Source organism: Podarcis tiliguerta (assembly GCF_965153285.1).
Source record: "Podarcis tiliguerta genome assembly, chromosome: 2".
In the NCBI taxonomy this organism is placed as follows: Eukaryota; Metazoa; Chordata; class Lepidosauria; order Squamata; family Lacertidae; genus Podarcis; species Podarcis tiliguerta.
This window is the reverse complement of record NC_139535.1, coordinates 7,092,870-7,120,043: the sequence shown is the minus strand read 5'-3', so window position 1 is coordinate 7,120,043 and position 27,174 is coordinate 7,092,870. Positions and strand designations below refer to the sequence as shown.

The following is a 27,174-nucleotide window of genomic DNA, read 5'->3' as shown; positions in this document are numbered from 1 at the left end:
CTCTACTGCCATCAGCTTGGGTGGATCCCAGAAATGTCTGATTGGCCACTGGGTGCAACAAGATACTGCATTGGATTGAGCTTTGAACTGAACCAGCAGCAGGACTCCTCTAATGCTCTTGTCAGCAGCAAAGTTCAGGCCAAACTCTCACTCCCTACCACGTGACCCATGTCAAACTTTGGAGCAGCAACTTTGTTTCCTCCAAAACATGTTTATCTCCAACTCTGCACCTGCCCCTCAGGCCACACAGAGACTTCAGGTTGTTGCAAAGATGAACTTCCTTCCCTTTATAATTATCAACATCATAGTGATTCATTCTGCCTTGTTCCTGAGGGAAAAGTTGGTGCACAGAAGATCACCTGTATCAGAGACAGACTGAGTCAAGACTGAGAGTAAGAGGGGTGGGATACATCTGTGTGAGGTTTAATGGCTCTGAAGGTATCGCTGAGCACTACCCATATTGGATAAATAAGAGTTTTTTTGGCTTATTCTGATGTAGCTGGCTATGGGGGTGAGAGGAACACTCACAAGAGAGGTGTAGCAATCAGTCAGAATGAGATCCCAGATGCTGATGCTGCTCATTTTGCTTGAATCCTGTAGACACCTGAAGGCAAAATGCCCCTTGAATCCAATCCGGGAAGGAATCAAAGCACAGAATTATTTCCAGACTGGCGACTTCCTCATTGGCGGGATAATAACTCCAAATTGGTTTACTCTACAACTTCCATACATCTTTTCGCAGCCCCCATTAACCAGGTTTAAGAATGAGTAAGTAATTATATGCAGAATGACGTCATGTTTTTCTACTGCACCCCAATGGCTCCTGTTTACTAGGGAAATAGTCTCCATTTTAGGGGTGAGGACTCTGTGGTCTTCCAGATGTTGCGGGACTGCAGCTCCCATCACCCCTGATCACTGGCCATGCTGGCAGGGGCTGAAGGGAACTTGAGTTTCACACCAGCTAGTGGGTTGCATGTTCCCAGAAGTGCTCAATTTTTAACTGCTGTGCTGCTGTGTTGCTTGTTGAAGAACACAGGTGTATAAATGAGCCTGATCATGATTTATTTTCATTAAATACTGAATGGTTTGACACTTTTTAATTGATTGATTTATTACAACTATTTATTACAACTGATTTATTAGAACTATTACAATGCAAGGATTACAGTGATTTCCACCCGCACACTGTTTTCAACTGCTGTCTTCCTGCTATGTGTGTATGGCAGCCCTAATGCAGACCATGATTTAGGGAATCAAATAGTATTTATTTTCATTAAGTGGTGATTGGTTTGACACTTTTTATTTGATTTATTTCATACAGAGCGCCATATAGGTTCTACTGGCACATCTCGTCCTTCTTGTTCACCATCCAAGAGATCAACCGGGATCCCAGGCTCTTACCCAACATCACTCTGGGCTACAGCCTCTATGAGAACTATTACAATGCAAGGATCACTTCTGATGCCATGCTAGACCTGCTTGCAGGTGGGGAAAGCAATATTCCAAACTATCGCTGTGGAAAATGGAATAATATCTTGGCTGTTCTTGAAGGAGCCAATTCCATCATCTCCAAAGTGATTTCAACTACTTCAGGCATGTACAAAATCCCACAGGTATGAAGGGTGGGGCATGGAGGGACAGAAAAGAGGTTCAGCAGCAAAATAAATTCTCATTATCATCAGCAGAGTCAAAAAGAGGCGTCAAAGAGGGAGAAAATCCTGAGCTATGTTAAGCTAGATAGCTCAGTTGCTTAGAGTGTGGTGCTGCCAACGTCAAGGTTGCAGGCTTGATCCCCGTATGGGACAGCTGCATTGCAGGGGGGAGGACAAGATGAACCTCAGGGTCGCTTCCAACTCTACGATTCTATGACTCTTCAACACAGAGACTTAGCTAGTTTTGAAAATGCCCAAAGTTTCAAAATAAAACTATCAGTCCTGGCAAGCACAATATTTGTTAGGTATTAAATATTTCAGGCTAATCCTGTTCTTGGAAAATGAAACACTATACTTTTTCTTCCCCACTCCAGATCAGTTATGACTTTGTATCTGGGGTTCTTGATGAGAACACCAAAGTTCCTTTTGTCTACCGTATGGTCCCCAATGAAGAAGTTCAGTACCTGGGGATTATAAAATTCCTCCAGCATTTTGGATGGACGTGGATCGGCCTCTTTGCTTCAGAGAATGAGGATGGAGAAAGGTTCTTGAGTGCCTTGACATCTCTGATGGCCAGCAATGGAATTTGTGGTGCCTTTTCAGTAAGAATACCAGAAAAGAAGGGACATGAGATCTTAGCACGAAGTGAATTTATTGCCCTATGCAGACAGACCAATGTATTCATTTACTATGCAAACAGTCATACGGCACTGGGTTTCATCATGCTACTACAACAAGAAATCGAGAAACAAATTGGGCCAAAAGTATGGCTCACAACAGCTTTTAAAGACCTTGACATGAATTTGTTTTTTGGTCCCAAGATCTTGAAGGATATCCATGGTTCATTCTCCTTTGTTTCTGATATTTATAACTGTTTATAACTGTTTTCCACCACAGTAGTAATGAAACACACAGAGTTGCCTTGGGAAGGAATGTATCTCCTTAGATAAAGTTTGCTCTTCATTTTTCATTCATCTTGAGTGTCTGGACTTACAACTTTTAGGGATATCCCTACCTGTAGCATTACACGGAATGGAGCCTCCCTCTTCATACATAATTATCCTTCTCTACCATTTCCAGATTGTACTTTGATATGACCCACCTTCCTTTCTTCCTGAATTCATAATCGAAGCCTAAAGAATAACTTAGTGTAACTTGAAATTCTGCTTCTAAGGCGACATTTTTCCACCTTCGCCGCATCAAGCAGTTGGTCCCTTACCTTTCCCGCCCCAACCTGGCTACAGTGATCCATGCGACGGTCATCTCCAGGCTTCACTACTGTAATTCGCTCTACGCGGGGCTGCCCTTGAAGCTGTCCCAGAAACTCCAGCGGGTACAGAATGCTGCAGCGAGGCTTCTCACGGGGTCTCTGCCATGGGAGCATATTCACCCAGTGCTTTTCAAGCTGCACTGGCTCCTGGTGGAGTACAGGATCAGATTTAAGGTGCTGCTTTTGACCTTTAAAGCCCTTCATGGCCTAGGACCCTCGTACCTACGGGACCGCCTCTCCCGGTATGCCCCACGGAGAGCCCCAAGGTCCATAAATAACAACACCCTAGTGGTCCCAGGCCTTAAGGAAGTTAGATTGGCTTCAACCAGAGCCAGGGCCTTTTCAACTCTGGCTCCGGCCTGGTGGAATGCTCTGCCTCATGAGACCAGGGCCCTGCAGGATCTGATTTCTTTCCACAGGGCCTGTAAGACAGAGTTGTTCCGCCTGTCCTTTGGCTTGGAGCCAGTTTGATTCCCTCCCTCCCTCTCTTTCTTTTTTTCTTTCCTTCTCCTCCTGCGTTAAGGCTACATTTTATTTTAATGTTGTAATATTTTAATGTTGTATTTTAATTTTGTTTTTAAGTTGTAATCATTCATCTTGTTTTTATTATTGCTTGTAAGCCGCTCTAAGCCCGACCTTGGCTGGGGAGGGCGGGGTATAAATAAAAAATTATTATTATTATTATTCTAGTATTAAAATCAGCAACTGAAAAATGGAGTCTCACTTGAGTGTATTAATGCTTGAGGGAACCTCCAGAAGGCCCTTGGAGCTGGACCTCAATATCTGGTCTGGACAATGCATGTGGAGACGCTAATTTAGATATACAGGACCAATGTCATTTAGGGTTTTCAAGGTCGGAATCAACAAATGAATGTGACAGCTGTCTATTTGGTGGGAGTGAGAGGGGCACCACGATAGCTGGAGCCAGAGACAATGATGAAGAAGAACCACCACTTGTAAGTAAGAAGGCAGGGGAGTGGTGGTGGCATGAAGGCTGGTTGAGATTGGTGGGGTAGCCCCCACTCACCCCCATGGAGCAGACCTCTCACTTATTTGCACTTAGCTTCTGGAGAAGAGCAGGATCCATCCTTTTTGTCTCCTTCTCTTATATAGCACCAGCACTCATAGACATCTAATGAATCTGAAGGTTGGGAGATTGAGAGCAAACGAAATATTGAATCATGCAGTACATAGTTTCTTCCCCCAAATGCCAGTCGCTGGTGACCAGTGCCTGGTAAGGCCCATTGCTTTCATGCCCTGCTGGTGCAATGTCTGATTGGCCACTGTGTTGCAGGACAAGATGGGAGTTTGGGCTAACCCAGCTGGGCTGTTCTTAGCAAAGGTCAAGCCAAACTCATCCCCGAAATGCAAGTGACTCATATTGCAGTTTGAAGCCACATCTGTGATTTGGTGTAAACATATTTTCTGTCAGCTCTGTCAGTGCCCCTTGAACTGTCAGTGCCCCAAAAACTTTCTCCCCTTTCAATTATAAAAATGATAGTGATTTATTCTTCCCAAAGCTCAAGAGAGATCTCTAGCAATTGCCCAAACATCTGAAGCCAAGGAAGCCTGAGGTTATACGTATCACACTGTGCTGGAGAGTGTTGATTTCTGATTATCTGGCTGTGGGGGAGAAAGGAGAAGTCAAAACAGAGGTTTAGGAGGCCAAGCCAGAATGACCTCCCTGCTGCGGCTTCTGCTGCTACCTCTGCTTCTAATGCCCCATCAAGTCTTGACGCGCAGTGTAAATTAATAATGCAGAGTTTTAAAGAATAAAAGCTTTACTAAGTTAAAATAAACTACTTCATAAACAACATGGTTCCAAACAGTTTGACTGAGATTACATACTGATTCTGCTCACAACTGAAGCAGACAGACTCTGATTTCTTACAGAGAGCACAAAAGAGAAACTGGTTACTATGTCACATGTCAGACTGACCCAACAGTTAGCAGTTAGGCCTGAATAACTTTGGGAAGCCCAAATGACTGTGCAGTCCCAGCACTTCCCAGCCTGCTTTGCTGCTTCTGCTCTCATGTGTCTTTGTCACATGACAAGTCTGTGAGAAGTTGAAAGCAAAGTGCTCCTTAAAATTGATGAGGGAAGAAAATGAAGCGCAGAGTTACTCGCCTGGAGACTTCCTCATTAGCGGAATCATATCTCCAAGAAGCTTTGCTGAGCATCTTCCATATAACTTTCCCCAGCCCCCAGGAACCAAGTTTAAAGTGTAAATAATTAAATATATCATGGATAAGTATTGCACTTGGGCAAAAAAAATGAGAGGCACAAATACAAGATGGGTGACACCTGGCTCGAGAGCAGTACATGTGAAAAGGATCTAGGAGTCTTGGTTGACCACAAACTTGACATGAGCCAACAGTGTGATGCGGCAGCTAAAAAAGCCAATGCAATTCTGGGCTGCATCAATAGGAGTATAGCATCTAGATCAAGGGAAGTAATAGTGCCACTGTATTCTGCTCTGGTCAGACCTCACCTGGAGTACTGTGTCCAGTTCTGGGCACCACAGTTCAAGAAGGACACTGACAAACTGGAACATGTCCAGAGGAGGGCAACCAAAATGGTCAAAGGCCTGGAAACGATGCCTTATGAGGAACGGCTAAGGGAGCTGGGCATGTTTAGCCTGGAGAAGAGGAGGTTAAGGGGTGATATGATAGCCATGTTCAAATATATAAAAGGATGTCACATAGAGGAGGGAGAAATGTTGTTTTCTTTTTTTTTTAATAATAAAATTTATTAGAAATTTAACAGTTACAAAAGGGAAAAAAAGAAAAAACAGTAAAAAATTTAACAAACAATACATCAAAGATAAAAAGGAAAACAAAAAAAATACATCAAAACAACAAGAAAAACAAAAACATTTTTAAAAAAACACATCCAATTTCCATTTCTTTGCCTTTCATTTATTTGTTTCCTCGACCTCTTCACACCTCCCTTTTTTTGTATTCTAGTTCAATTTAGTTATTTCAGCAAATCCTTTCCATCTTTCTCAATCTTTTTTTGGTTCTATAATTTGTCTAACACAATCTAACTTTAAATTTTCCACTTTAGCCCATAAACAATCAGTTTTTACTTAATTCCTTATAACATTTCTGCTAAAACCATGTAACTTCATTCCAGCATTCTTCTAACATTCATTAATTTTGCAATATTTCTGTAAATATACTTTAAATTTTTTCCAATCTTCTTCTACCGACTCTTCTCCCTGGTCTCGGATTCTGCCAGTCATTTCCGCCATTTCCATATAATCCATCAGCTTCATCTGCCATTCTTCCCAGGTGGGTAGATCTTGTGTCTTCCAGTACTTTGCAATAAGTATTCTTGCTGCTGTTGTGGCATACATAAAAAAAGTTCTATCCTTCTTTGGCACCAATTGGCCGACCATGCCCAAGAGAAAGGCCTCTGGTTTCTTCAGGAAGGTATATTTAAATACCTTTTTCATTTCATTATATATCATCTCCCAGAAGGTCCTAATCCTTGGGCACGTCCACCAAAGGTGAAAGAAAGTACCTTCAGTCTCATTACATTTCCAACATTTATTATCGGGCAGATGATAGATTTTTGCCAGCTTGACTGGTGTTATGTACCACCTGTAAATCATTTTCATTAAATTCTCCTTTAAGGCATTACATGCCGTAAACTTCATACCTGTGGTCCATAACTGTTCCCAGTCAGCCATCATAATGTTATGTCCAACATCTTGTGCCCATTTAATCATAGCAGACTTCATCGTTTCATCTTGAGTATTCCATTTCAGCAGCAAGTTATACATTCTTGACAAATTCTTAACTTTAGGTTCTAACAATTCTGTTTCTAATTTTGATTTTTCCACCTGGAAACCTAATTTTTTGTCCAAATTATATGCCTCCATTATTTGATAATAATGGAGCCAATCTCGTACTCTGTTTTTCAATTTTTCAAAGCTCTGCAATTTTAGCCTGTCTCCCTCTTGCTCCAAAATTTCCCAATACTTCGGCCATTTGGCCTCCATATTGAGTTTTTTCAATGCCTTCGCTTCCATTGGTGACAACCATCTTGGGGTTTTATTTTCTAACAAATCCTTGTATCTTATCCAAACATTAAACAATGCTTTTCTAACAATATGGTTTTTAAAGGCTCTATGTACTTTAACCTTATCATACCACAAATATGCATGCCAGCCAAATACATTATTGTTTAGTCGTTCAGTCGTGTCCGACTCTTCGTGACCCCATGGACCAGAGCACGCCAGGCACTTCTGTCTTCCACTGCCACCCGCAGTTTGGTCAGATTCATGTTTGTAGCTTCGAGAACACTGTCTAACCATCTCGTCCTCTGTCGTCCTCTTCTCCTTATGCCCTCCATCTTTCCCAACATCAGGGTCTTTTCCAGTGAGTCTTCTCTTCTCATGAGGTGGCCAAAGTATTGGAGCCTCAGCTTCACGATCTGTCCTTCCAGTGAGCACTCAGGGCTGATTTCCTTAAGAATGGATGCGTTTGATCTTCTTGCAGTCCATGGGACCCTCAAGAGTCTCCTCCAGCACCATAATTCAAAAGCGTCAATTCTTCGGCAATCAGCCTTCTTTATGGTCCAGCTCTCACTTCCATACATCACTACTGGGAAAACCATAGCTTTTACTATACGGACCTTTGTTGGCAAGGTGATGTCTCTACTTTTTAAAATGCTATCTAGGTTTGCCATTGCTTTCCTCCCAAGAAGCAGGCGTCTCTTAATTTCGTGGCTGCTGTCACCATCATTAAATACATTATTAAAACCTTAAATACATTATTAAAAACAAATACATTATTAAATACATTATTAAAACCTTCCAAATCCAAGACATCAGTATTTTCAAGAAGCATCCATTCTCTCAGCCAACAAAATGCGGCTGATTCATAATAAAGTTTAAGGTCTGGCAGGGCAAATCCACCTCTTTCTTTAGCATCTGTTAATATCTTAAATTTTATTCGAGGCTTCTTGCCCTGCCAGACAAATCTAGAGATATCTCTCTGCCACTTCTTGAAACAATCCATTTTGTCCACGATTTGCAGTGTTTGGAACAAAAATAACATCCTTGGCAGCACATTCATTTTTATCACAGCAATTCGGCCTAACAATGATAGTTTCAAATTTGACCATATTTCTAAATCCTTTTTCACTTCAGACCAACATTTTTCATAGTTATCCTTAAATAAATTCACATTTTTAGCAGTCATATTAACCCCCAAATATTTCACTTTCTTGACCAATGTTAATCCTGTCTCCTTCTGAAACTTTTCTCTCACCATCACAGTTAAATTTTTCTCTAGAACCTTGGTTTTAATCTTGTTTAACTTAAAACCTGCTACCTGACCAAATTCTTGAATCAATTCCAATACTCTTTTAGTACTAGATTCTGGCTCCTGTAGAGTCAATACCAAATCATCAGCAAATGCTTTCAATTTGTACTGTTTAGCTCCCACTTGCATACCTTTAACCAATTGGTCCCTTCTAATCATGTTTAACAAAATCTCCAGGACCGATATAAAAAGCAATGGAGAGATTGGGCACCCTTGTCGTGTTCCTTTCTCAATGTTAAATTCTTCCGTCACTACATTATTCACAATTAATTTAGCCTTCTGTTCTGAATAAATTGCACCTATACCATTTCTAAAACCTTGGCCAGCCCCCATCCCCTGTAGATTCTTCTTCATAAAACTCCAAGAGATGTTGTCAAAGGCTTTTTCCACGTCCACAAATATCAAAACTGCTTTAGTATTGATCTTCACTTGTAATTTTTCAATAATATTGATTATGTTCCTCGTATTATCAGACAAGTGTCTGCCCGGGAGAAAGCCCGCTTGATCTTTATGAATTTCTTCTGCTAATACCTTTTTTAATCTTTTAGCCAATATATCTGCAAAAATTTTGTAATCCACATTAAGCAGTGATATGGGGTGGTAGTTCTTAAGTTGTGTCTTTTCAGTCTCTGTTTTCGGTATAAGTGTAATATAAGCATCCTTCCACGACTCTGGTGCCCTTTTCCCCTCCAATATTTCATTACAGACTTCCTTTAAAGGTTGTATTAACCATTCTTTCAAAGATCTGTAGTATCTTGAAGTCAATCCATCCGGTCGTGGAGATTTACCCAGTTGCATATTCTGAATGGCCCCTTCTACTTCCTGCACTGTAATTTTATGGTTCAACATTAACTTATTTTCCTGGGAGATTTTTTGTAGTCCATTAATTTTCAAAAATCTATCAATGTCTATTTCTTTCTGCTTTTCCTGTGTATATAGTTGTTTAAAATACCTCTGGAAGCACTTTCTAATTTCCACTGGATTTTGTATATTCTTTCCTTCCACTTCCAAATTCGTAACTGTATTAAGGTTTGTCTTTTTTTCAATTGCCAGGCCAGAAGTTTTCCGCACTTATTTGCCGATTCAAATGTCTTTTGTCTCATCTGTCTAATCTTCCATTCTATTTCCTGATTCATCATTTTCATATATTGTACTTGATATAACTTTATCTCTTTCAGAATCTCCTGCGACTTTGGTTTCACCCTCAGTTTCTTCTCTCCTTCCTTTATTTTTTCCAGGATTTTATCTTTTTTCTCATTTTGTGTTCTCTTCTTAATTGCATTCTGTTGTATCAAAAATCCTCTCATGACCGCTTTGCTTGCATCCCAAATTACTCTTTTTTCCACTGTAGTATTCATATTTATCTCAAAATAGTCTCTCAGTGTTTTTTGGGCCTTCTTGGTCACTTCTTCATTCCTAAACAGGGCATCATTCATCCTCCATCTAAAGGAACCAATTGGTATCAGTTTCATTTCCATCTTCACAGCGTTATGGTCGGAGCAAGATTTAGGGCAGATTTCCACTTTATTAGTCTTCGGGGCCAGTCCTCTAGTTACCCAAATTTGGTCGATTCTTGTCCATGTCATCTTAGCCTCAGAGAAGAAAGTTCCCTCTCTTCCCAAGGGGTTCTTCGTTCTCCAGATGTCAACTAAGTACATGTTTTCAGTCATGTCAAAAAAAGGTTTTTGGTAGTCTACCATCCTTGGTGACTACCTGTCTCTGTGCCTTGTCCATATTTGTAGACACCACTCCATTCATATCTCCCATCAGGATCATATCAGGATCATTGGGGTCTCATGCAACTTCTTGAAAAATTCCGATTTTCCTTCATTTGGTGCATAAATACCTACTATCAAAAATTTCTCTCCTTGTGATTGAATTTCAATTGTGACAAATCTTCCTTGGTCATCTTTAAATATAAATTTCGGTGATAGGCTCTCTTTTGCATATAGGACTACTCCTCTTTTTTTAACTTTATCTGATGAAATAAATTCTTGGCCCAATCTTTTATTAATCAATATCTTCCTGTGAAGCCTTATCACATGTGTTTCTTGCAAGCAAATCAAGTCCAATTGTTCTTTTTTTAAGTAAATGAAAGACCCTCCTCCTTTTTTCGGGGGAGTTAAAACCATTAATGTTCCAGCTTAATATTTGCAGTGCCATGGTTTTCCTCCAACTGCACCCAGTGCTTGCTCTTCTTCCGTCGGTGGTGTCAATGTCTTGTTCATTAGATGGTCCAATCCATAAGGTAGTGTTGCTACGTCCACAAGTCCTCTTTTTGGTGACCCTCTATCCAGTGCTCTTTGCTCTAATCCTCTGTCTGACGCTCCTCTGTCTAACACTTTTGGCTCTTTTCCAAGCTCCTTCTGCAGATCTTCCTCGTGTTTGTTCATAAACTTTACTTTATCTTCTTCTGATCTTATTTTTATTTTCCTTCCTTTAAAAGTGAAGGATAAACCTTGGGGGAATTCCCACCTGAAATTAATTTGGTTCTTTCTCAGCAGAACAACCAATTCTCCGTAATCAGACCTAAGGTCCAAAAGATGTTTCGGGATATCTTTAAATATTTCCACTCTTGACTGTTGTATTACCAGAGTTTTCTGGTAATGCCAACTCAAAATTCTGTCTCTCTCTTCTATCGATCTGAGGATAATCAGACAATCTCTTATTCTATTCTTCTCTTTCCTCACTCCTCTTCCAAGTCTGAAGGCCCTCACAATTTTAAATTCCTCTTGTTCCGATTTCAACTCCCAAAATTCTACAAATTCCTGCGTAAGAAAGTCTGCCAAACTGCCCTTTTCCAATTCAGGGACAGCTCTGATCCTCAAATTTATCTGTTTGTCCTTAAGCTCAATCATAGAAAGCTTCAACTTATGGTCTTCAAGTTGCCTCACCAGGTCTGGAACTTTCTCTGTTTCCAATTGAGTTACTATAGCTTCCACAGCCGCAGCTTTCTCCTTAGCCTCCTCTGCGGCCTGTCGTGTCAAATTAGATTCCTGTATCAGTTTTTCAATAGATTCTGTGTTGCTATTAACTTTTTGTCCCAAATTATTTAAACTTTCTGTATTCTGATCAATTTTTTTATTTGCATCATCTACTTTTTTGTTAAGTTGTTCCAATGAATCATTTATCTTACTTAATGCAATTGCCAGAGCTTCTTCTGATGCCATACCTTTTGATTTGGGCTGAGTTGAAACAGCCGCAGGTAGGGTGGAATGCCCAGATACAGAGGCTCTTCGCTGCCGCGGCTTCCTGGACCTTGTTGTTGATAGGTCTATTTTTTCTTTTCCATCTGCCATAATACTTAAGTAGTTCAAGGTTAATCCCACAGTCCCAGAGTCTAAACACAGAGTTGGAAAATTCCAGCACTTGTAGCACTTGTAGCAATTTCAAAAACTTCCTCTGGAGGGACAAAGTTACTAATTGTATTTGTATTAGACCAAAATGTCTCCTTTTTAAAGTACAACTGCAACAATGAAACTGGTTTTACAGTTATTTCTAGTCCCTTTGCTCTTTTTTTTGCGGCAGAAAAGGATAGTTGAAACAATGTATCGCTCTTGTTTGACTGGCTGTCAGTGAACGGTCATTTTCTGCTGCTCCAGAGAAGCGGACATGGAGCAATGAATCCAAACTACAAGAAAGAAGATTCCACCTAAACATTAGGAAGAACTTCCTGGCAGTAAGAGCTGTTCGACAGTGGAATTTGCTGCCAAGGAGTGTGGTGGAGTCTCCTTCTTTGGAGGTCTTTAAGCAGAGGCTTGACAACCATATGTCAGGAGTGCTCTGATGGTGTTTCCTGCTTGGCAGGGGGTTGGACTCGATGGCCCTTGTGGTCTCTTCCAACTCTATGATTCTATGATTCTATATCATGCTTCTCCACCTCCACTTCAATGGTTCCCTTTAACCGGGAAATAGTTCTTATTTAGGGATAGGGAGACAGTGGCCCTTCAGGTGCTGCTGGACTCCGGCTCCTATAATCCGGACCACTGTTTGTGGAGGCCGAGGCTGAGAGGAGTATCAAATCTCTTTTCCTTTTGCTCCTTACGGTCTTCAAATAAAAACATATTGGAGGTCCCGGGCCACAGGGACGTTAGGCTGGCCTCAATTAGAGCCAGGGCTTTTTGTCTGTGACCCCGATCTGGTGGAACGCTCTGTCACAAGAGACTAGGGCCCTGCTAGACTTGACATCTTTCCGCAGGGTCTGCAAGACAGAGCTGTTCCACCAGGCCTTTGGCCAAGGCATAGTCTGACCCCCTCCTTTGGTAATCCTCACAAAACCCTAGCCCAATGGTTGCCATTAATTTGATTTGAATTGATTTTAAAATGAAATGGTTTTAGAATGCTGTGCTACTTTTATTGTTGTTACCTGCTCTGAGCCCAGCTTCGGCTGGGGAGGGTGGGATATAAATAAAAATTTATTATTATTAATATTATTATTATCCATGTCTTTTAAAATTATAAGCTTGAGGTCATAGGCAGTTTTAGGAATGATATCTGTAAGCTACAGTGGGAGATTGGCCAAAGAGCAAGATCAGGACGCTCTAAATAAACTGAGGGCTTTGTACAGTTGTAGAATTGTAGAGTGGAATGTCCCCACCCCTCTGAATCTTGAGTGGAACCACAGCTTGTTGTTGGAATTAAAAAAAAATCTGGATGCCAGGTAGTATTTTCCTGAGGGCTGCAGTAAACTCTACAAATATTATTATTATCATTATTTATTGAATTTATATACCACCCTATAACGGGAGGTCTCAGGGTGATTCACAGAACAAAATCAAAGTATAACTATGACACCACAAAATTCAAAATAAAAAAACAATGCCTCAATAACCCCCCCCCAATGCATAGACAAGCAGCTTCCTCTCACTGCAATTCCAGCTAACCATGTGTATGGCGAGGAAAAGGTCCAAAAGCATCATTGTCAAAGTTCCCTTAGCTCACTTGTGATGCAGAAGAGATAGATAATTGACAGCAGTTAAAGTTTCTGATTCCCGATTCTTCACTAATAGCAATTGTGGAGTTGCCCATTGTTGCTTGAAATCATTCCTGTACCAGGCTCTTCAATCTTCAGTTAGACTGCATATTACTCATAGCTGAATTTCCTAAGCTGCTTAAGACGTTGTCAACTGAATTGCTATAGTGCAAAATGAACTTAGCTAAATTAGAAGAAAAGGGACATTAAACTAGCTAAATGAAGGGCATAGATAAAAGGTCATATGGAAATCTACAAGGTTATGATACATAGTTTGTGGCAGAGAAATATTTTCGGCACGTGAGTTATGATGAGGATCAAAAGTACAAGACTAGGAGAAAACTTAGTACATGGAAGGACATGACAGAAACTTGATATGAGGTAATCAGAAACGAGCTGAGCCAGACACCTCAGTTTGATTTTATTCTTATTATTTAATTTATTAAATTTTTATAGCGCCCATCAGCCATAGATGTCAGGTTGGTTCACAACATAAAAATACAATATAAAAAAGACAAAATACATAATAAAAAAGAACGTAAACTAACCAATAATCCCTCCATTAGAAGACATTTCAAAGGGGATTGGATGTCAGTCAGCCAAAGGCCTGGTTAAAAAGGAACTTTTCACTCGGGACCTGAAGGTCTACAATGAAGGTACCAGCCGAATCTCCCTGGAGAGCAGGGTCTCCAGTCCCACAAGAAAGCACCCTTGATGTCAGGGGTGCCAACTTGAATAAAATATTGTGGGGACCCAGATAAGCCATGCCCCACATAAATGATCACATGATGCAGTGCGCACACACCATTTGGATGGGAATACCCATCAACTTTGTAGGGTCCAGCCCTACTGGAAGGAAATTTTTTATTCTGTTTCAGCTGCTAACTGAGACACATTTAAAAGGCGATCACATGGCTGCCAGGATCAGAGGCTTCATATGCCAGTTGCTGAGGTCAACTCCAGGAAAGAGCTGTTGCCATTAACTTGGGTTGGCCACTGAGTGCAGCAGGATACTGGATTGGATTAAGCTTTGAGCTGAACCAGCAGTAGGACTCCTCTAATGCTCTTGTCAGCAGCAAAGTTCAGGCCAAACTGTCACTCACCACGTGACCCATGTCAAACTTTGGAGCAGCAACTTTGTTTCCTCCCAAACATGTTTATGTCCAACTCTGCTCCTGCCCCTCAGGCCACACAGAGACTTCAGGTTGTTGCAAAGATTAACTTCCTTCCCCTTATAATTATCAACATCATAGTGATTTATTCTGCCTTGTTCCTGAGGGAAAGGTTGATGCACAGAAGATCACCTGTGTCAGAGACAGACTGAGTCAAGACTGAGAGGTTTAATGGCTCTGAAGCTATCGCTGAGCACTACCCATATTGGATAAATAAGAGTTTTTTGGCTTCTTCTGATGTAGCTGGCTATGGGGGTGAGAGGAACATTCACAAGAGAGGTGTAGCAATCAGTCAGAATGAGATCCCAGATGCTGATGCTGCTCATTTTGCTTGAATCCTGTGGAAACCTGAAGGCAAAATGCCCCTTGAATCCAATCGGGGAAGGAATCAAAGCACAGAATTATTTCCAGACTGGCGACTTCCTCATTGGTGGGATAATAACTCCAAATATGTTTAATCTACAACTTCCATACAACTTTTCGCAGCCCCCATTAACCAGGTTTAAGAATGAGTAAGTAATTATATGCAGAATGACGTCACGTTTTTCTACTGCACCCCAATGGCTCCTGTTTACTAGGAAAATAGTCTCCATTTTAGGGGTGAGAACTCTGTGGTCTTCCAGATGTTGTGGGACTGCAGCTCCCATCACCCCTGATCACTGGCCATGCTGGCAGGGGCTGAAGGGAACTTGAGTTTCACACCAGCTAGTGGGTTGCATGTTCCCAACCGTGCTCTGTTTTTACCTGCTGTGCTGCTGTGTTGCTTGTTGAAGAACACAAGTGTATAAATGAACCTGATCAGGCCTCAAAATGATTCACTGAATGATCACACCTGCATTCATGAGATGAGTGGGACACTGGCGAAAATCCTACTTTGTGTAATTTTTAAGCATGTGGTTGTTGTTTACAGATCACATTAAGAAGCCAGCACAGTTATTGCAACCCCCATAACACGCAGGTGGCGCTGTGGGTAAAACCTCAGCACCTAGGACTTGCTGATCGTCAGGTTGGCGGTTCAAATCCCCGCGGCGGGGTGCGCTCCCATCTTTCGGTCCCAGTGCCTGCCAACCTAGCAGTTCGAAAGCACCCCCGGGTGCAAGTAGATAAATAGGGACCGCTTTATAGCGGGAAGGTAAATGGCGTTTCCGTGTGCTGCACTGGCTTGCCAGATGCAGCTTGTCACGCTGGCCACGTGACCCGGAAGTGTCTTCGGACAGCGCTGGCCCCCGGCCTCTTAAGCGAGATGGGCGCGCAACCCCAGAGTCGGATACGACTGGCCCGTACGGGCAGGGGTACCTATAACACATGTATATCTATGGAGAGGACTAATTAACCAGTGAGCCTATTATGTATGTAACTTAAGGTTACTTTCAATAACATATACGTGTTGTGTTTGCTGTTCATGTTAAGTTTATAGTGTTACTGTTGAAAACCAAAACAAAACATATTTAAATAGACAAAACAGAGGTCTTTTATGCTGATATGCTGCCTGAAATAACCTCCCAGAAGATATCAGCAGAATTAGTGTCTGTGACTGCCATTGCAATGAGATTGAACAGTTCCCACAGGGAGAAATATGAGTGACAAGGAAACTATTCTCCTGGATGAAATGCTACTTTAAGTGGACATTATCTCAACCTAGAACTATACTAGAAGCACCCCTGGATGCAGAATAAGACACGCAATTGCAAACTTAGCCAAGTTCAGTGCTTCTGGGGAATTAATTTGGCTCCAGGGACTTTTTCTCTGCTTCACTCCCCCCTCCCCAGCAGCAATCCACATTCCTAAGATTTCCCCCTCACTGCTGAGCCAGACACCTGAATTCACTTGCACAGGAGAGACGGAAGGAAATACATCCTTCTGATTGTTTGTTTTGCTGAAAGACTGGTTGGAACTGACTTTTCTTAAATAACAGCCCAATCCTAATCCTGCCTATTGAAACTAAGCCATACTAATGAAATAGAGAGCTAAACAGACTTAGCTCTCCATTGCAGTTGGCTCTTTATGCAACTCCTTTGAAGCAGCCAATACTAGCCTTAGCAGCCATGTCCCCATATTTCTCACACATTCGGAAAGAAGAATGTTTTCTTCATTTTCCTTCTTTGAAGATGTGTGCTTCTCCTCTTGAGAAATCCTTATATTTTAATTCTTAGGTGGCAAATGGATTTTCATCTTGTAAGAAGGATATGTCTCTTCTCACCCTTCAAACAAACATACAGACTAGAGTCCCCATATTGTGACAAGTGAAAATCCAGACCAAAAGATTTATTGGCAAAGTTCTTGAGTTATTTTAAAGGAAATTCCAGTGAATTCCACCCACACACTGTTTCCAACTGCTGTCTTACTGCTATGTGTGTATGGCAGCTCTAATGCAGACCATGATTTAGGGAATCAAATACTATTTATTTTCATTAAATGGTGAATGGTTTGACACTTTTGATTGATTGATTTCTTACAGTATGCCATTTAGGTTCTACTGGCATATCTCGTCCTTCTTGTTCACCATCCAAGAGATCAACCGGGATCCCAGGCTCTTACCCAACATCACTCTGGGCTACAGCCTCTATGAGAACTATTACAATGCAAGGATCACTTCCGACGCCATGCTAGACCTGCTTGCAGGTGGGGAAAGCAATATTCCAAACTATCGCTGTGGAAAATGGAATAATATCTTGGCTGTTCTTGAAGGAGCCAATTCCATCATCTCCAAAGTGATTTCAACCACGTTAGGCATGTACAAAATCCCACAGGTAAGAAGGGTGGGGCATGGAGGGACACAAAAGAGGTTCAGCAGCAAAATAAATTCACTGTAACGTCAGCAAAAAGGAGCATCAACGAGGGAAAAAATACTGAGCTATGTTAAGCTAGATAGCTCAGTTGGTTAGAGTGTGGTGCAGTTGGTTAGAGTGTGGTGCTGCCAACGTCAAGGTTGCAGGCTTGATCCCCGTATGGGAAAGCTGCATTGCCGGGGGGACGACAAGATGAACCTCAGGGTCGCTTCCAACTCTATGATTCAAAAGTTTATTCCCTGTTTAGGGAAGCTTTTAATATTTAATAGGTTATTGTATTTTCGTGTTCTGTTGGATGCCGCCCAGAGTGGCTGGGCAAACCTCGCCAGATGAGCGGGGTATAAATAATAAATTATTATTATTATTATTAACACGGAGACTTTGCTGGGGTTGCAGCCTCCCAAAGTTTCAAAGTAAAACTATCAGCCCCAGTCAGCAAAATAAATAAAACTAGCACAATATTTGTTAGGTATTAAATATTTCAGGTTAATCCTGTACTTTGCTCTGAAAAAGAAACACTATATTTTTTCTTCCCCACTTCAGATCAGTTATGGCTTTGTATCTGGGGTTGTTGATGAGAACACCAAAGTCCCTTTTGTCTACCGTACGGTCCCCAATGAAGATGTTCAGTACATGGGGATTGTAAAGATGCTGCAGCATTTTGGATGGACGTGGATCGGCCTCTTTGTTCCAAAGAATGATAATGGAGAAAGGTTCTTGAGTGCCATGACATTTCTGATGGCCAGCAATGGAATTTGTGTTGCCTTTTCAGTAACAATACCAGACAGGAATGAACCTGGGAGGTTCACAGTAAGTGAATTAATTGCCCTACGGAGACAGACCAATGTATTCCTTTGCTATGTAAACAGTCATATAGCACTGCGTACCCTCATGACACTAGAAGAAGTACTTTGGAAACAAGAACTTGGGTCAAAAGTATGGCTCACAACAGCTTTTCAAGACATTGACATGAATTTGCTTTATGGTCCCAAGTCCTTGAAGTATATCCATGGTTCATTCTCCTTTGTAATGAAGACCAAAATAAGGAGCAAACGTGACTGCTGTAAATCAGAGTCCCATCTTTTTAATCTGTTTCGGCAAAAAGCATTTAGTTGTTCATACTCAAAGCACGTCCTTGCTGTAAGAGGTTGGACAAGATGCAAAGATGTAGAGAATCCGGAGGTGCCGTCTGAAGAGGAGCTGCAGAGTGTTCTGTCTCAAGACAGCCACAGAACATACTTCAGTCTCCAAATCATGGCACATGCTTTAAATGTTGCCTGTTCATCCAGATCAAAGCAGATGTTGATGGCGGGTGGAGGAGACCAGTTGGCATGTCAAAGGCTACAGCCATGGCAGGTATTTCCTTTCCCTTTCTAGCAATCAAAGTTCTTTCTACCAACTTTACAATAATCATTCTCATTGATTTAGACACGAATGCAACAGTGAGGAAAAGGTTTTTGTTTTATTTATTTAGATTTAGATTCTTTTTAAAAGGCTCCTGCTGGAAGATGTATATACAGTGTGTATTTCATAAAATCTCAAGGTGGTCTACTGCAATGAAAAACATAGGACGATATAATAAAACCATAAGAAGCCAAAACAAGTTAAAAGCAGACATCCCTCCACATGGAGGGTGTCTGTTTAATCTTGCCTGTTGGAGAAATTGTGGCACAACAGGAGTTTTGAGTTCCAAGGAAGCATGGATGAGGCATCTAAAATGTTCGGGTGTTTAGTCCTCCGAAGATTCCAGGCCAGGTATGCCAGGACTTTGGAGCTCAAAGGGAGCAGGGATGAGATGTCCAAAATGCTTTGAAATGCTGGTCTACCCGACCTAAAACTTTACTACGAGGCAGCCTGTTTCACCTGGCTAAAAGATTGGTGCACGTTGCAGGATTCGGACCTCCTGGACCTGGAAGGTTTTGACAACCATTGGGGATGGCACGCCTACCTAATATATGGAAAAGCGAAAATTCATAAAAACTTTACCAACCATATAATAAGAAAGTCACTCTTTGCTGTATGGGGAAAAATATAAAGACCTGATGGAGCCTAAAGTCCCGTGGTGGACTTCTCCAGTAGAAGCCATAGCAGTAAAACGGAAAAATACTCAGGAAAGCTGGCCAACATATAAAATACTTCTAAAAAATGAAGACAACCAAATAAAATTTAAAAACTTTGAGGAAATAAGAGACCACATTTCAGACTGGTTCCAATACCATCAGTTATTTGAAAAATTTAAATCTGACAAACAAAAGGGGTTCTCAACAGAAATTTCCCAAAGCTGACAGAATATGCTGAATTAGATGGTTTATCAGAAAAAATAAAGAATAAATCAAAACAGGAATTTGTTTCTAAATGGGAGGTTTTTTAAAGAATATCTGAAAAATAAATATAACAACAACAACAACAACAACAACAACAACAACAACAACAATTTTTATTTATATCGCACCCTCCCCAGCCGAAGCCAGGCTCAGGGCGGCTAACAACAATAAAACAGTACAAAAGTATAGCACAAACAACACTCTAAAATCATTCATTATAAAATTAATTAATTCAAGCCACTGGCAACCATTGGGCCAGAGCTCTGCGAAGATTGCCGAGGGAGGGAGTCAGGCTGTGCCCTGGCCAAAGGCCTGGTGGAACAGTTCTGTCTTGCAGGCCCTGCAGAAAGATGTCAAGTCCCGCAGGGCCCTGGTCTCTTGTGACAGAGTGTTCCACCAGATCGGAGTCACGGCCGAAAAAGCCCTGGCTCTAGTTGAGGCCAGCCTAACTTCTCTGTGGCCTGGGACCTTCAAGATGTTTTTATTTTATGTGATCTTGCAGCGAAGACCCCGTAAGGAGTCTCGCTGCAGCATTCTGCACCCGCTGGAGTTTCTGGGTCAGTCTCAAGGGCAGCCCCACGTAGAGCGAGTTACAATAATCCAGTCTGGCGGTGACCGTCGCGTGGATCACAGAGGCTAGGTCAGGGCGAGAGAGGTAAGGAGCCAACTGCTTAGCTTGGCGGAGATGGAAAAATGCCGCCTTTGTTGTAGCTGCAATCTGCGCCTCCATGGAAAGGGAGGTGTCGAAGATTACACCCAAACTCTTAACGGACGGTGCTGGCACTAATTGCACCCCCGTAAGAGATGGGAGTTGCCCCCCCAATCCCATATTGTCCCGTCCCAGCCACAGGACCTCTGTCTTCGAAGGATTTAGCTTCAACCGGCTCCCACGTAACCATCCAGCCACAGTTTCCAAACATCTGGCCAGTGTGTCTGGGGCCGAGTCAGGATGGCCATATAGTAGTTTAAATTCTGTTGCAGCATTCGAGGAACTTCAGTAATAGTTGAAAGGTAGATATAAGAAATTAGATTTAATGAGAATAAGTTTAATTATTTAAAAAATTGTGTATTGGCAATAAGAAATATGAATTTGAAGTATGGAATAGACGGGAGGTTGGGTCTTTAGTGTTAAGACCAATAGATGTTTTATTGTTTGCTAAGAATATTATGTGTCTATGGTTATTTTTGTAATTTGTGTATAATTTGGTATTTGTGTTTTTTGTTTGTTTGTTTTTCTTGTTGTATAAATAAAAACTTTTTAAAAAAGAAAAAAAAATGCTGGTCTTTTCCCTGTCATTCCAGCTTCACCCTTTCTTAAGAGAAACCCGGTTGTTGAACTCTTCCATGGGCGGACTGTATTTGGGTGAGAATGGGGAGCTGCCAATCATGTTTGATATTGAGAATTGGGTGGTGCTTCCCAATGAGTCTTGTGTTAGAGTGAAAATTGGGAGTATAGAGAGAGAGGCATCCACTGACTTCAAGCTCGCCATTAACCCAGAAGCTATTGTGTGGCCCAAGAGGTTTAACCAGGTAAGAGCCCCTTTATTCCGCATGATACACATGAAGATCTAGTATTCTGTTGAATATTTACAAGAGGAATTCAAGTATAATCTTTTGGAAGTTTGGCTGATGCTTTCATTATAATTAATTAAGTAAATTATTAAATGTGCATAATGCTCTTCATGTACAGATACACACACACACATATGTTTCTATTTGTGTTTATTTGTTTGTATGTATGTAATTTTTTCATTTATTGTGGGAGCCTTTCTTGTGGAACCTGATTGAGCTACACAATATGGTCCATGGTAAATCCAGCAACAGAAGAATTCCTGTGGTGCCCACCTTCCCTGGATGCCCTAAGCACGTACTTATTTTGCTTAATGGCTAATCCAGCCCGGCCCTGCGAGATCTCATGAGAACATCTCAGACCCCACGCAGGAGCATCCTGGAGCCAAGTGAGCAAACAGAGAGCTTGGGAGTAAGGCCTGCTTGGCCTGCCAGCTCCGGAAGGTCAGGGTGGTTGTGCAGGAGCCGTTCCAAGGGGCTCATTCGAGTGCAGTGGAATTTTGGTTCTGGAACTTAATCCATTCCGGAAGTCCACTCAACTCCCCAAACTGTTCGAAAACTAAGGAACGGCTTCCAATTGGTTGCGGGAGCTTCCTGCACTCAACTGAAAGCCACTTGCTTCCGGGTTTGCAGCTTTCGGGCGCTGATTTGTTTGGGAGCCAAGCCATTCAGGAACCAAGGTACCACTGTATATACATTTTGGCATATACTACTCCTTCCCCGGAATGTAAGCCCTGCATAAGATGTGATCATACTCTATGTTTAAATACTGCTCTTCATCAGAGTGTTTTATTGCTGCTGCTCTGGGATGGGATTTTTCTTTTCTTTTGTTTTGTTTCTGCATCTTTTGCCCTGTGCCTAGAGAACCTGTTGGGTTATTTCCAAACTCTATGAATCAACTCCATTGACACAAATACTCCTGGCACACAAATACTTCTCCTGTATGTACCTTCTTTTTTATTATTATTAGACTGTGCCTCAGTCCAGTAGTTTAAAGACCTATGTATTAATACTTTTTTCAGTACATTTCCGAGCACAATAGAAAGTGTTGGTGCTGACCTTTAAAGCCCTAAACTGCCTCAGCCCAGTAGACCTGAAGGAGCGTCTCTACCCCCATCGTTCAGCCCAGACACTGAGGTTCAGCTCCGAGGGCCTTCTGGCGGTTCCCTCCCTGCAAGAAGTGAGGTTACAGGGAACCAGACAGGGCCTTCTCGGTAGTGGTGCCTGCCCTGTGGTACATCCTCCCATCAGATGTCAAGGAAATAAACAACTACGTGACTTTTATAAGACATCTGAAGGTAGCCATGTTCAGGGAAGTTCTTAATGATTGATGTTGTAATGTTTTCCTAATCTTTTGTGGGCAGCCTCCCAGAGTGGCTGTGGAAACCCAGCCAGATGGGTGGGGTATAAATAAATTGTTATTGTTATTGTTATTATTTAAAAAGCAAACACAGCAGGGAGGCTTCCGTTCTACATAATAATAATAGTAATAATAATTTATTATTTGTACCTCGCCCATCTGGCTGGGCCTCCCCAGCCACTCTGGGAGGTTTCCACAGAGTCCAAAAATACACGAAGATGTCACACATTAAAAACTTCCCTAAACAGTGCTACCTTAAGATGTCTTCTGAATGTCAGGTAGTTGTTTATCGCTTTGACATCTGATGGGAGGGCGTTCGACAGGGCGGGCGCCACTCCCGAAGAGCCCCTCTGCCTGTTTCCCTGTAGCTTTGCTTCTCGCAATGAGAGAACCGCCAGAAGGCCCTCGGCGCTGGACCTCATTGTCCGGGCAGAACGATGGGGGTGGAGACGCTCCTTCAGGTATACTGGGCCGAGGCCATTTACATCAAGCATAGGAGCCAACTCCTAGGAGCTGTGGGGGCATCGATTATGTGTTGTGTGGCTTACCTGGACCCCCACAATATTTTATTCAAGTTGGCACCCCTTACATCAAGGGTGCTTTCTTGTGGGACTGGAGACCTTGCTGGGTTCTTTCCAGACTCTCTGAGTGATTTCCATAGGCACAAATATTGCTGACACCTCTCCTTTAATGTGCCATCTTTTCTTTATTGCTAGACTGTGCCTCACGCCAGGTGTACCAAAAGGTGTCGCCCAGGATATGCCAAGGTGGTTCAAGAAGACAAGCCACTTTGCTGCTACGCTTGTGTTCCATGTGGGGAAGGGACCATATCTACACAGGAAGGTGGGTGACAGCACAGGAGATGGAACTTGTTGGGAGAATTTGTTAGTCACAAACGTTCTGTGAAGATTCTAAAGACATATTTGGATGCATTTTTAATCCCCTTCCAGGAAGTTATTTGAAAGAAATGACTTGCAGGAAGCAATCTCTGGGATGCAAATTGGGTTCAGCCTGCTCTGCCCATAAGGCACACCTTTGGTTATTTTATACCAAGCCTTCTAGGATCAGAGAACCAGAACCACCCTCTCAAAGGAAAATAAAAATGTCTTCAAAATAAACGAGAAATAGTGTAAATAGCAAATATTTATTTAAAAGAGAGAAAGCATGATGCACAATAATAAAAAAATTAGGTGAACATTCCATTCCATTGCGTTGTAGAACAATTAAAAATTATGGGATTTCAGCAGGAAGTTATTGGATATCCCAGTCAAGGAGTTTGAGAACAGCTGTAGCAGCTTGGAAGAGAGGAGTTCAAGATATTAAAAATAAATAAATCATAAGTTGTGTGTCCTTGTTTCTCAGTTTGACCCTTTTACATGGTTTGTATGTTTTGTGGTATTTTATTCATTGTGACTTGCTGTTTTTTATTGATTATAGATTAGTAATTATTTATTGTACATGATAAGTATTAGCTGTTTATTATTTGCTGATATTAAATTTTACTGTTTACTATTCCTTAGTATTATTTTTAAATAGTATTGAATTTTGCTTAATTTGATATGTTGTTTATTTTAAAGTTATACTTTTATTATGACTTTTTGTGTGTGTGTTATGTCTGTTATCTTTGCTGTCTATTTTGTTGTTTCTTCAGCTTTTAACCCTCCTTCTGCATAGCAATACAGAAAGGCAGTTTACAAATTAAAAGTGAAATGAAATATGGAAATGAAGTAGTGTTACTGCCCGAAAACTATCGCATAAGGAAATGCACCAAAAGGTTTCCCTTTCTTACAATACATTCTCATTTTCTGATATCTCCTATGTGAGTGCATTTCTCGACATGTAATAGAATATGTCTGTAAGCAAAGCCAAAGCCATTCTTTTTCTCCTCCTCAGATGCAGAGCATTGCACCAAATGTCCAGAAGAACAATATCCAAACAAGGACCGAGATCACTGCATTCCGAGGAATATCACCTTCCTATCATATAAAGAATATCTGGGGATTCTCCTGACTTCTTTGGCTCTCTTCCTGTCCTTAACCACAGGCTTTGTTGTAGGGATCTTCATTAAATACAAGGAAACTCCCATAGTCAAAGCCAACAACAGGGACCTCTCCTTCATCCTCGTCTCCCTCCTGCTGTCCTTCTTGTCCTCCTTCCTCTTCATTGGCCGTCCCAGGAAAGTCACCTGCCTCCTTCGACAAACGGCCTTCAGCACCATCTTCTCAGTTGCTGTATCTTCTTTGCTGTCCAAAACCATCATGGTGGTGCTGGCCTTCCTGGCCACAAAGCCAGGGAACAGGGTGAGGAGATGGTTAGGGAAAAGTCTGGCCAACTCCATTGTCCTTTCCTGCTCCAGTGTCCAAATGGTCATTTGCATCATTTGGCTGTGTATCTCTCCCCCATTCCCAGACTCCGACAAGCATTCCCAGCCCGGAGAGATCACTCTGCAATGCAATGAAGGGTCTGTCGCCATGTTTTATGCTGCCCTCGGTTATATGGGCTTCCTGGCTGCCATATGCTTCACGGTGGCTTTCCTGGCCAGGAAGCTGCCTGGGGCCTTCAATGAAGCCAAGCTGATCACCTTCAGCATGCTGGTCTTCTGCAGCGTTTGGGTCTCCTTTGTGCCCACCTACCTGAGCACAAAGGGGAAATACATGGTAGCTGTGCAGATCTTCTCTATCTTGGCTTCTAGTGCTGGGCTTCTGGGCTGCATCTTCATTCCCAAATGCTACATTCTTGTGCTGAGGCCTGATCTGAACACAAAGGAACAGCTGGCCACAAAACCTAAAGTTGTTGTCTGATTCTTAGCATATTTATAACTGTATTCCACCACAGTAGTAATGAAACACACAGAGTTGACTTGGGAATGAATGAATCTCTTTAGATTAAGTTTTTCATTCATCTTTAATGATGAAAGGGAATCATTGAATCACATCCCTGGAGAGTTTCTGGACTTACAACTTTTAGGGATATCCCTACCTGTAGAGTTACCCGGAGTGCAGCCTCCCTCTTCATACATAATTATCCTTCTCTACCATATCCAGTTTGTACTTTGACATGACCCAATTTCCTTTCTTCCTGAGTTCATAACCTAAGCCTACGTAATAACTTAGTGTAATTTGAAATTCTGCTTCTAGTATTAAAAACAGCAACTGAAAAACAGAATCTCACTTGAGTGTATTAATACCTCAGGGAACCACCAGAAGGCCCTTGGAGCTGGACCTCAGTATCTGGTCTGGACGATGGGTGTGGAGACGCCTGCGATGAGGCTACATTTTAATATTTTAATGTTCCATTATTTTAATGTTGTATTTTATTTTTGTTTTTAAGTTGTAATCATTCATCTTGTTTTTATTATTGCTTGTAAGCCGCTCTGAGCCCGACCTTGGCTGGGGAGGGCGGGGTATAAATAAAAAATTATTATTATTATTATTATTCTAGTATTAAAATCAGCAACTGAAAAACGGAATCTCACTTGAGAGTATTAATGCTTGAGGGAACCACCAGAAGGCCCTTGGAGCTGGACCTCAGTATCTGGTCTGGACGATGGGTGTGGAGACGCCCCATTAGATATACAGGGCCAATGTCATTTAGGGTTTTCAAGGTCGGCATCAACCAATGAATGTGACAGCTATCTGTTTGGTGGGAGTGAGAGGGGCACCATGATAGCTGGAGCCAGAGACCATGATGGAGAAGAACCACCACTTTTAAGTAAGAAGGCAGGTGAGTGGTGGTGGCATGAAGGCCGGTTGAGATTGGTGGTGTAGTCCCCACTCACCCCCATGGAGCAGACCTCTCACTTATTTGCCCGGAGCTGCTGAAGAAGGGCAGGATCCATCCTTTTTGTCTCATTCTCTTATATAGCACCAGCACTCATAGACATCCAATGAATCAGAAGGTTAGGAGATTGAGAGCAAACAAAACATTGAATCATGCAGTACATAGTTTCTTCCACCAAATGCCAGTTGCTGGTGACCAGTGCCTGGCAAGGCCCATTGCTTTCATGCCCTGCTTGTGAGCTTCTCAGCAATGTCTGATTGGCCACTGTGTTGCAGGACTAGATGGGAGTTTGGACTAACCCACCAGGGCTGTTCTTAGCAAAGTTCAAGCCAAACTCATCCCCGAAATGCAAGTGACTCATGTTGCAGTTTGAAGCCACATCTGTGATTTGGTGTAAACATATTTTCTGTCAGCTCTGTCAGTGCCCCTTGAACCATGTAGAGATCCCAAGAACTTTCTCCCCTTTCAATTATAAAAATGATAGTGATTTATTCTTCCCAAAGCTCAAGAGAGATCTCTGGCAATTGCCCAAACATCAGAAGCCAAGAAAGCCAGAGGTTATACGTATCACACTGTGCTGGAGGGTGTTAACTTCTTCTCATTATCTGGCTGTGGGGCAGAAAGGAGAAGTCAAAATAGAGGTGTAGGAGGCCAAGACAGAATGACTTCCCTGCTGCGGCTTCTGCTGCTACCTCTGCTTCTAATGCCGCATCAAGTCTTGACGCGCAGCGTAAATTAATAATGCAGAGTTTTAAAGAATAAAAGCTTTACTGAGTTAAAATAAACTTCTTCATAAACTACATGGTTCCAAACAGTTTGACACTCAGATTACATAGTGACTCAGCTCACAAGTGAAGCAGACAGACTCTGATTTCACATGTCAGAGTGACCCAACAGTTAGCAGTTAGGCCAGAATAACTTTAGCAGGCCCAAATGACTGTGCAGTCCCAGC

General features: G+C 41.9%; 1 protein-coding gene and 1 long non-coding RNA gene across 2 annotated transcripts in view; both read left to right on the top strand.

Annotated features, from left to right (window-relative positions):
* The window catches only part of LOC310671218, a 497,424-nt gene that overhangs the window by 66,878 nt on the left and 403,372 nt on the right, over positions 1-27,174 (top strand). The gene's annotated exons all lie outside the window — the stretch shown is intronic.
* LOC310672819 (vomeronasal type-2 receptor 26-like) lies at positions 14,698-25,243 on the top strand (the record flags this gene model as incomplete). Its single annotated transcript, XM_083430475.1, has 6 exons — positions 14,698-14,912; positions 16,859-17,150; positions 17,733-18,545; positions 20,816-21,043; positions 23,159-23,285; positions 24,336-25,243. 6 exons carry the CDS (start codon positions 14,698-14,700, stop codon positions 25,241-25,243), a joined length of 2,583 nt encoding a protein of 860 aa, XP_083286601.1.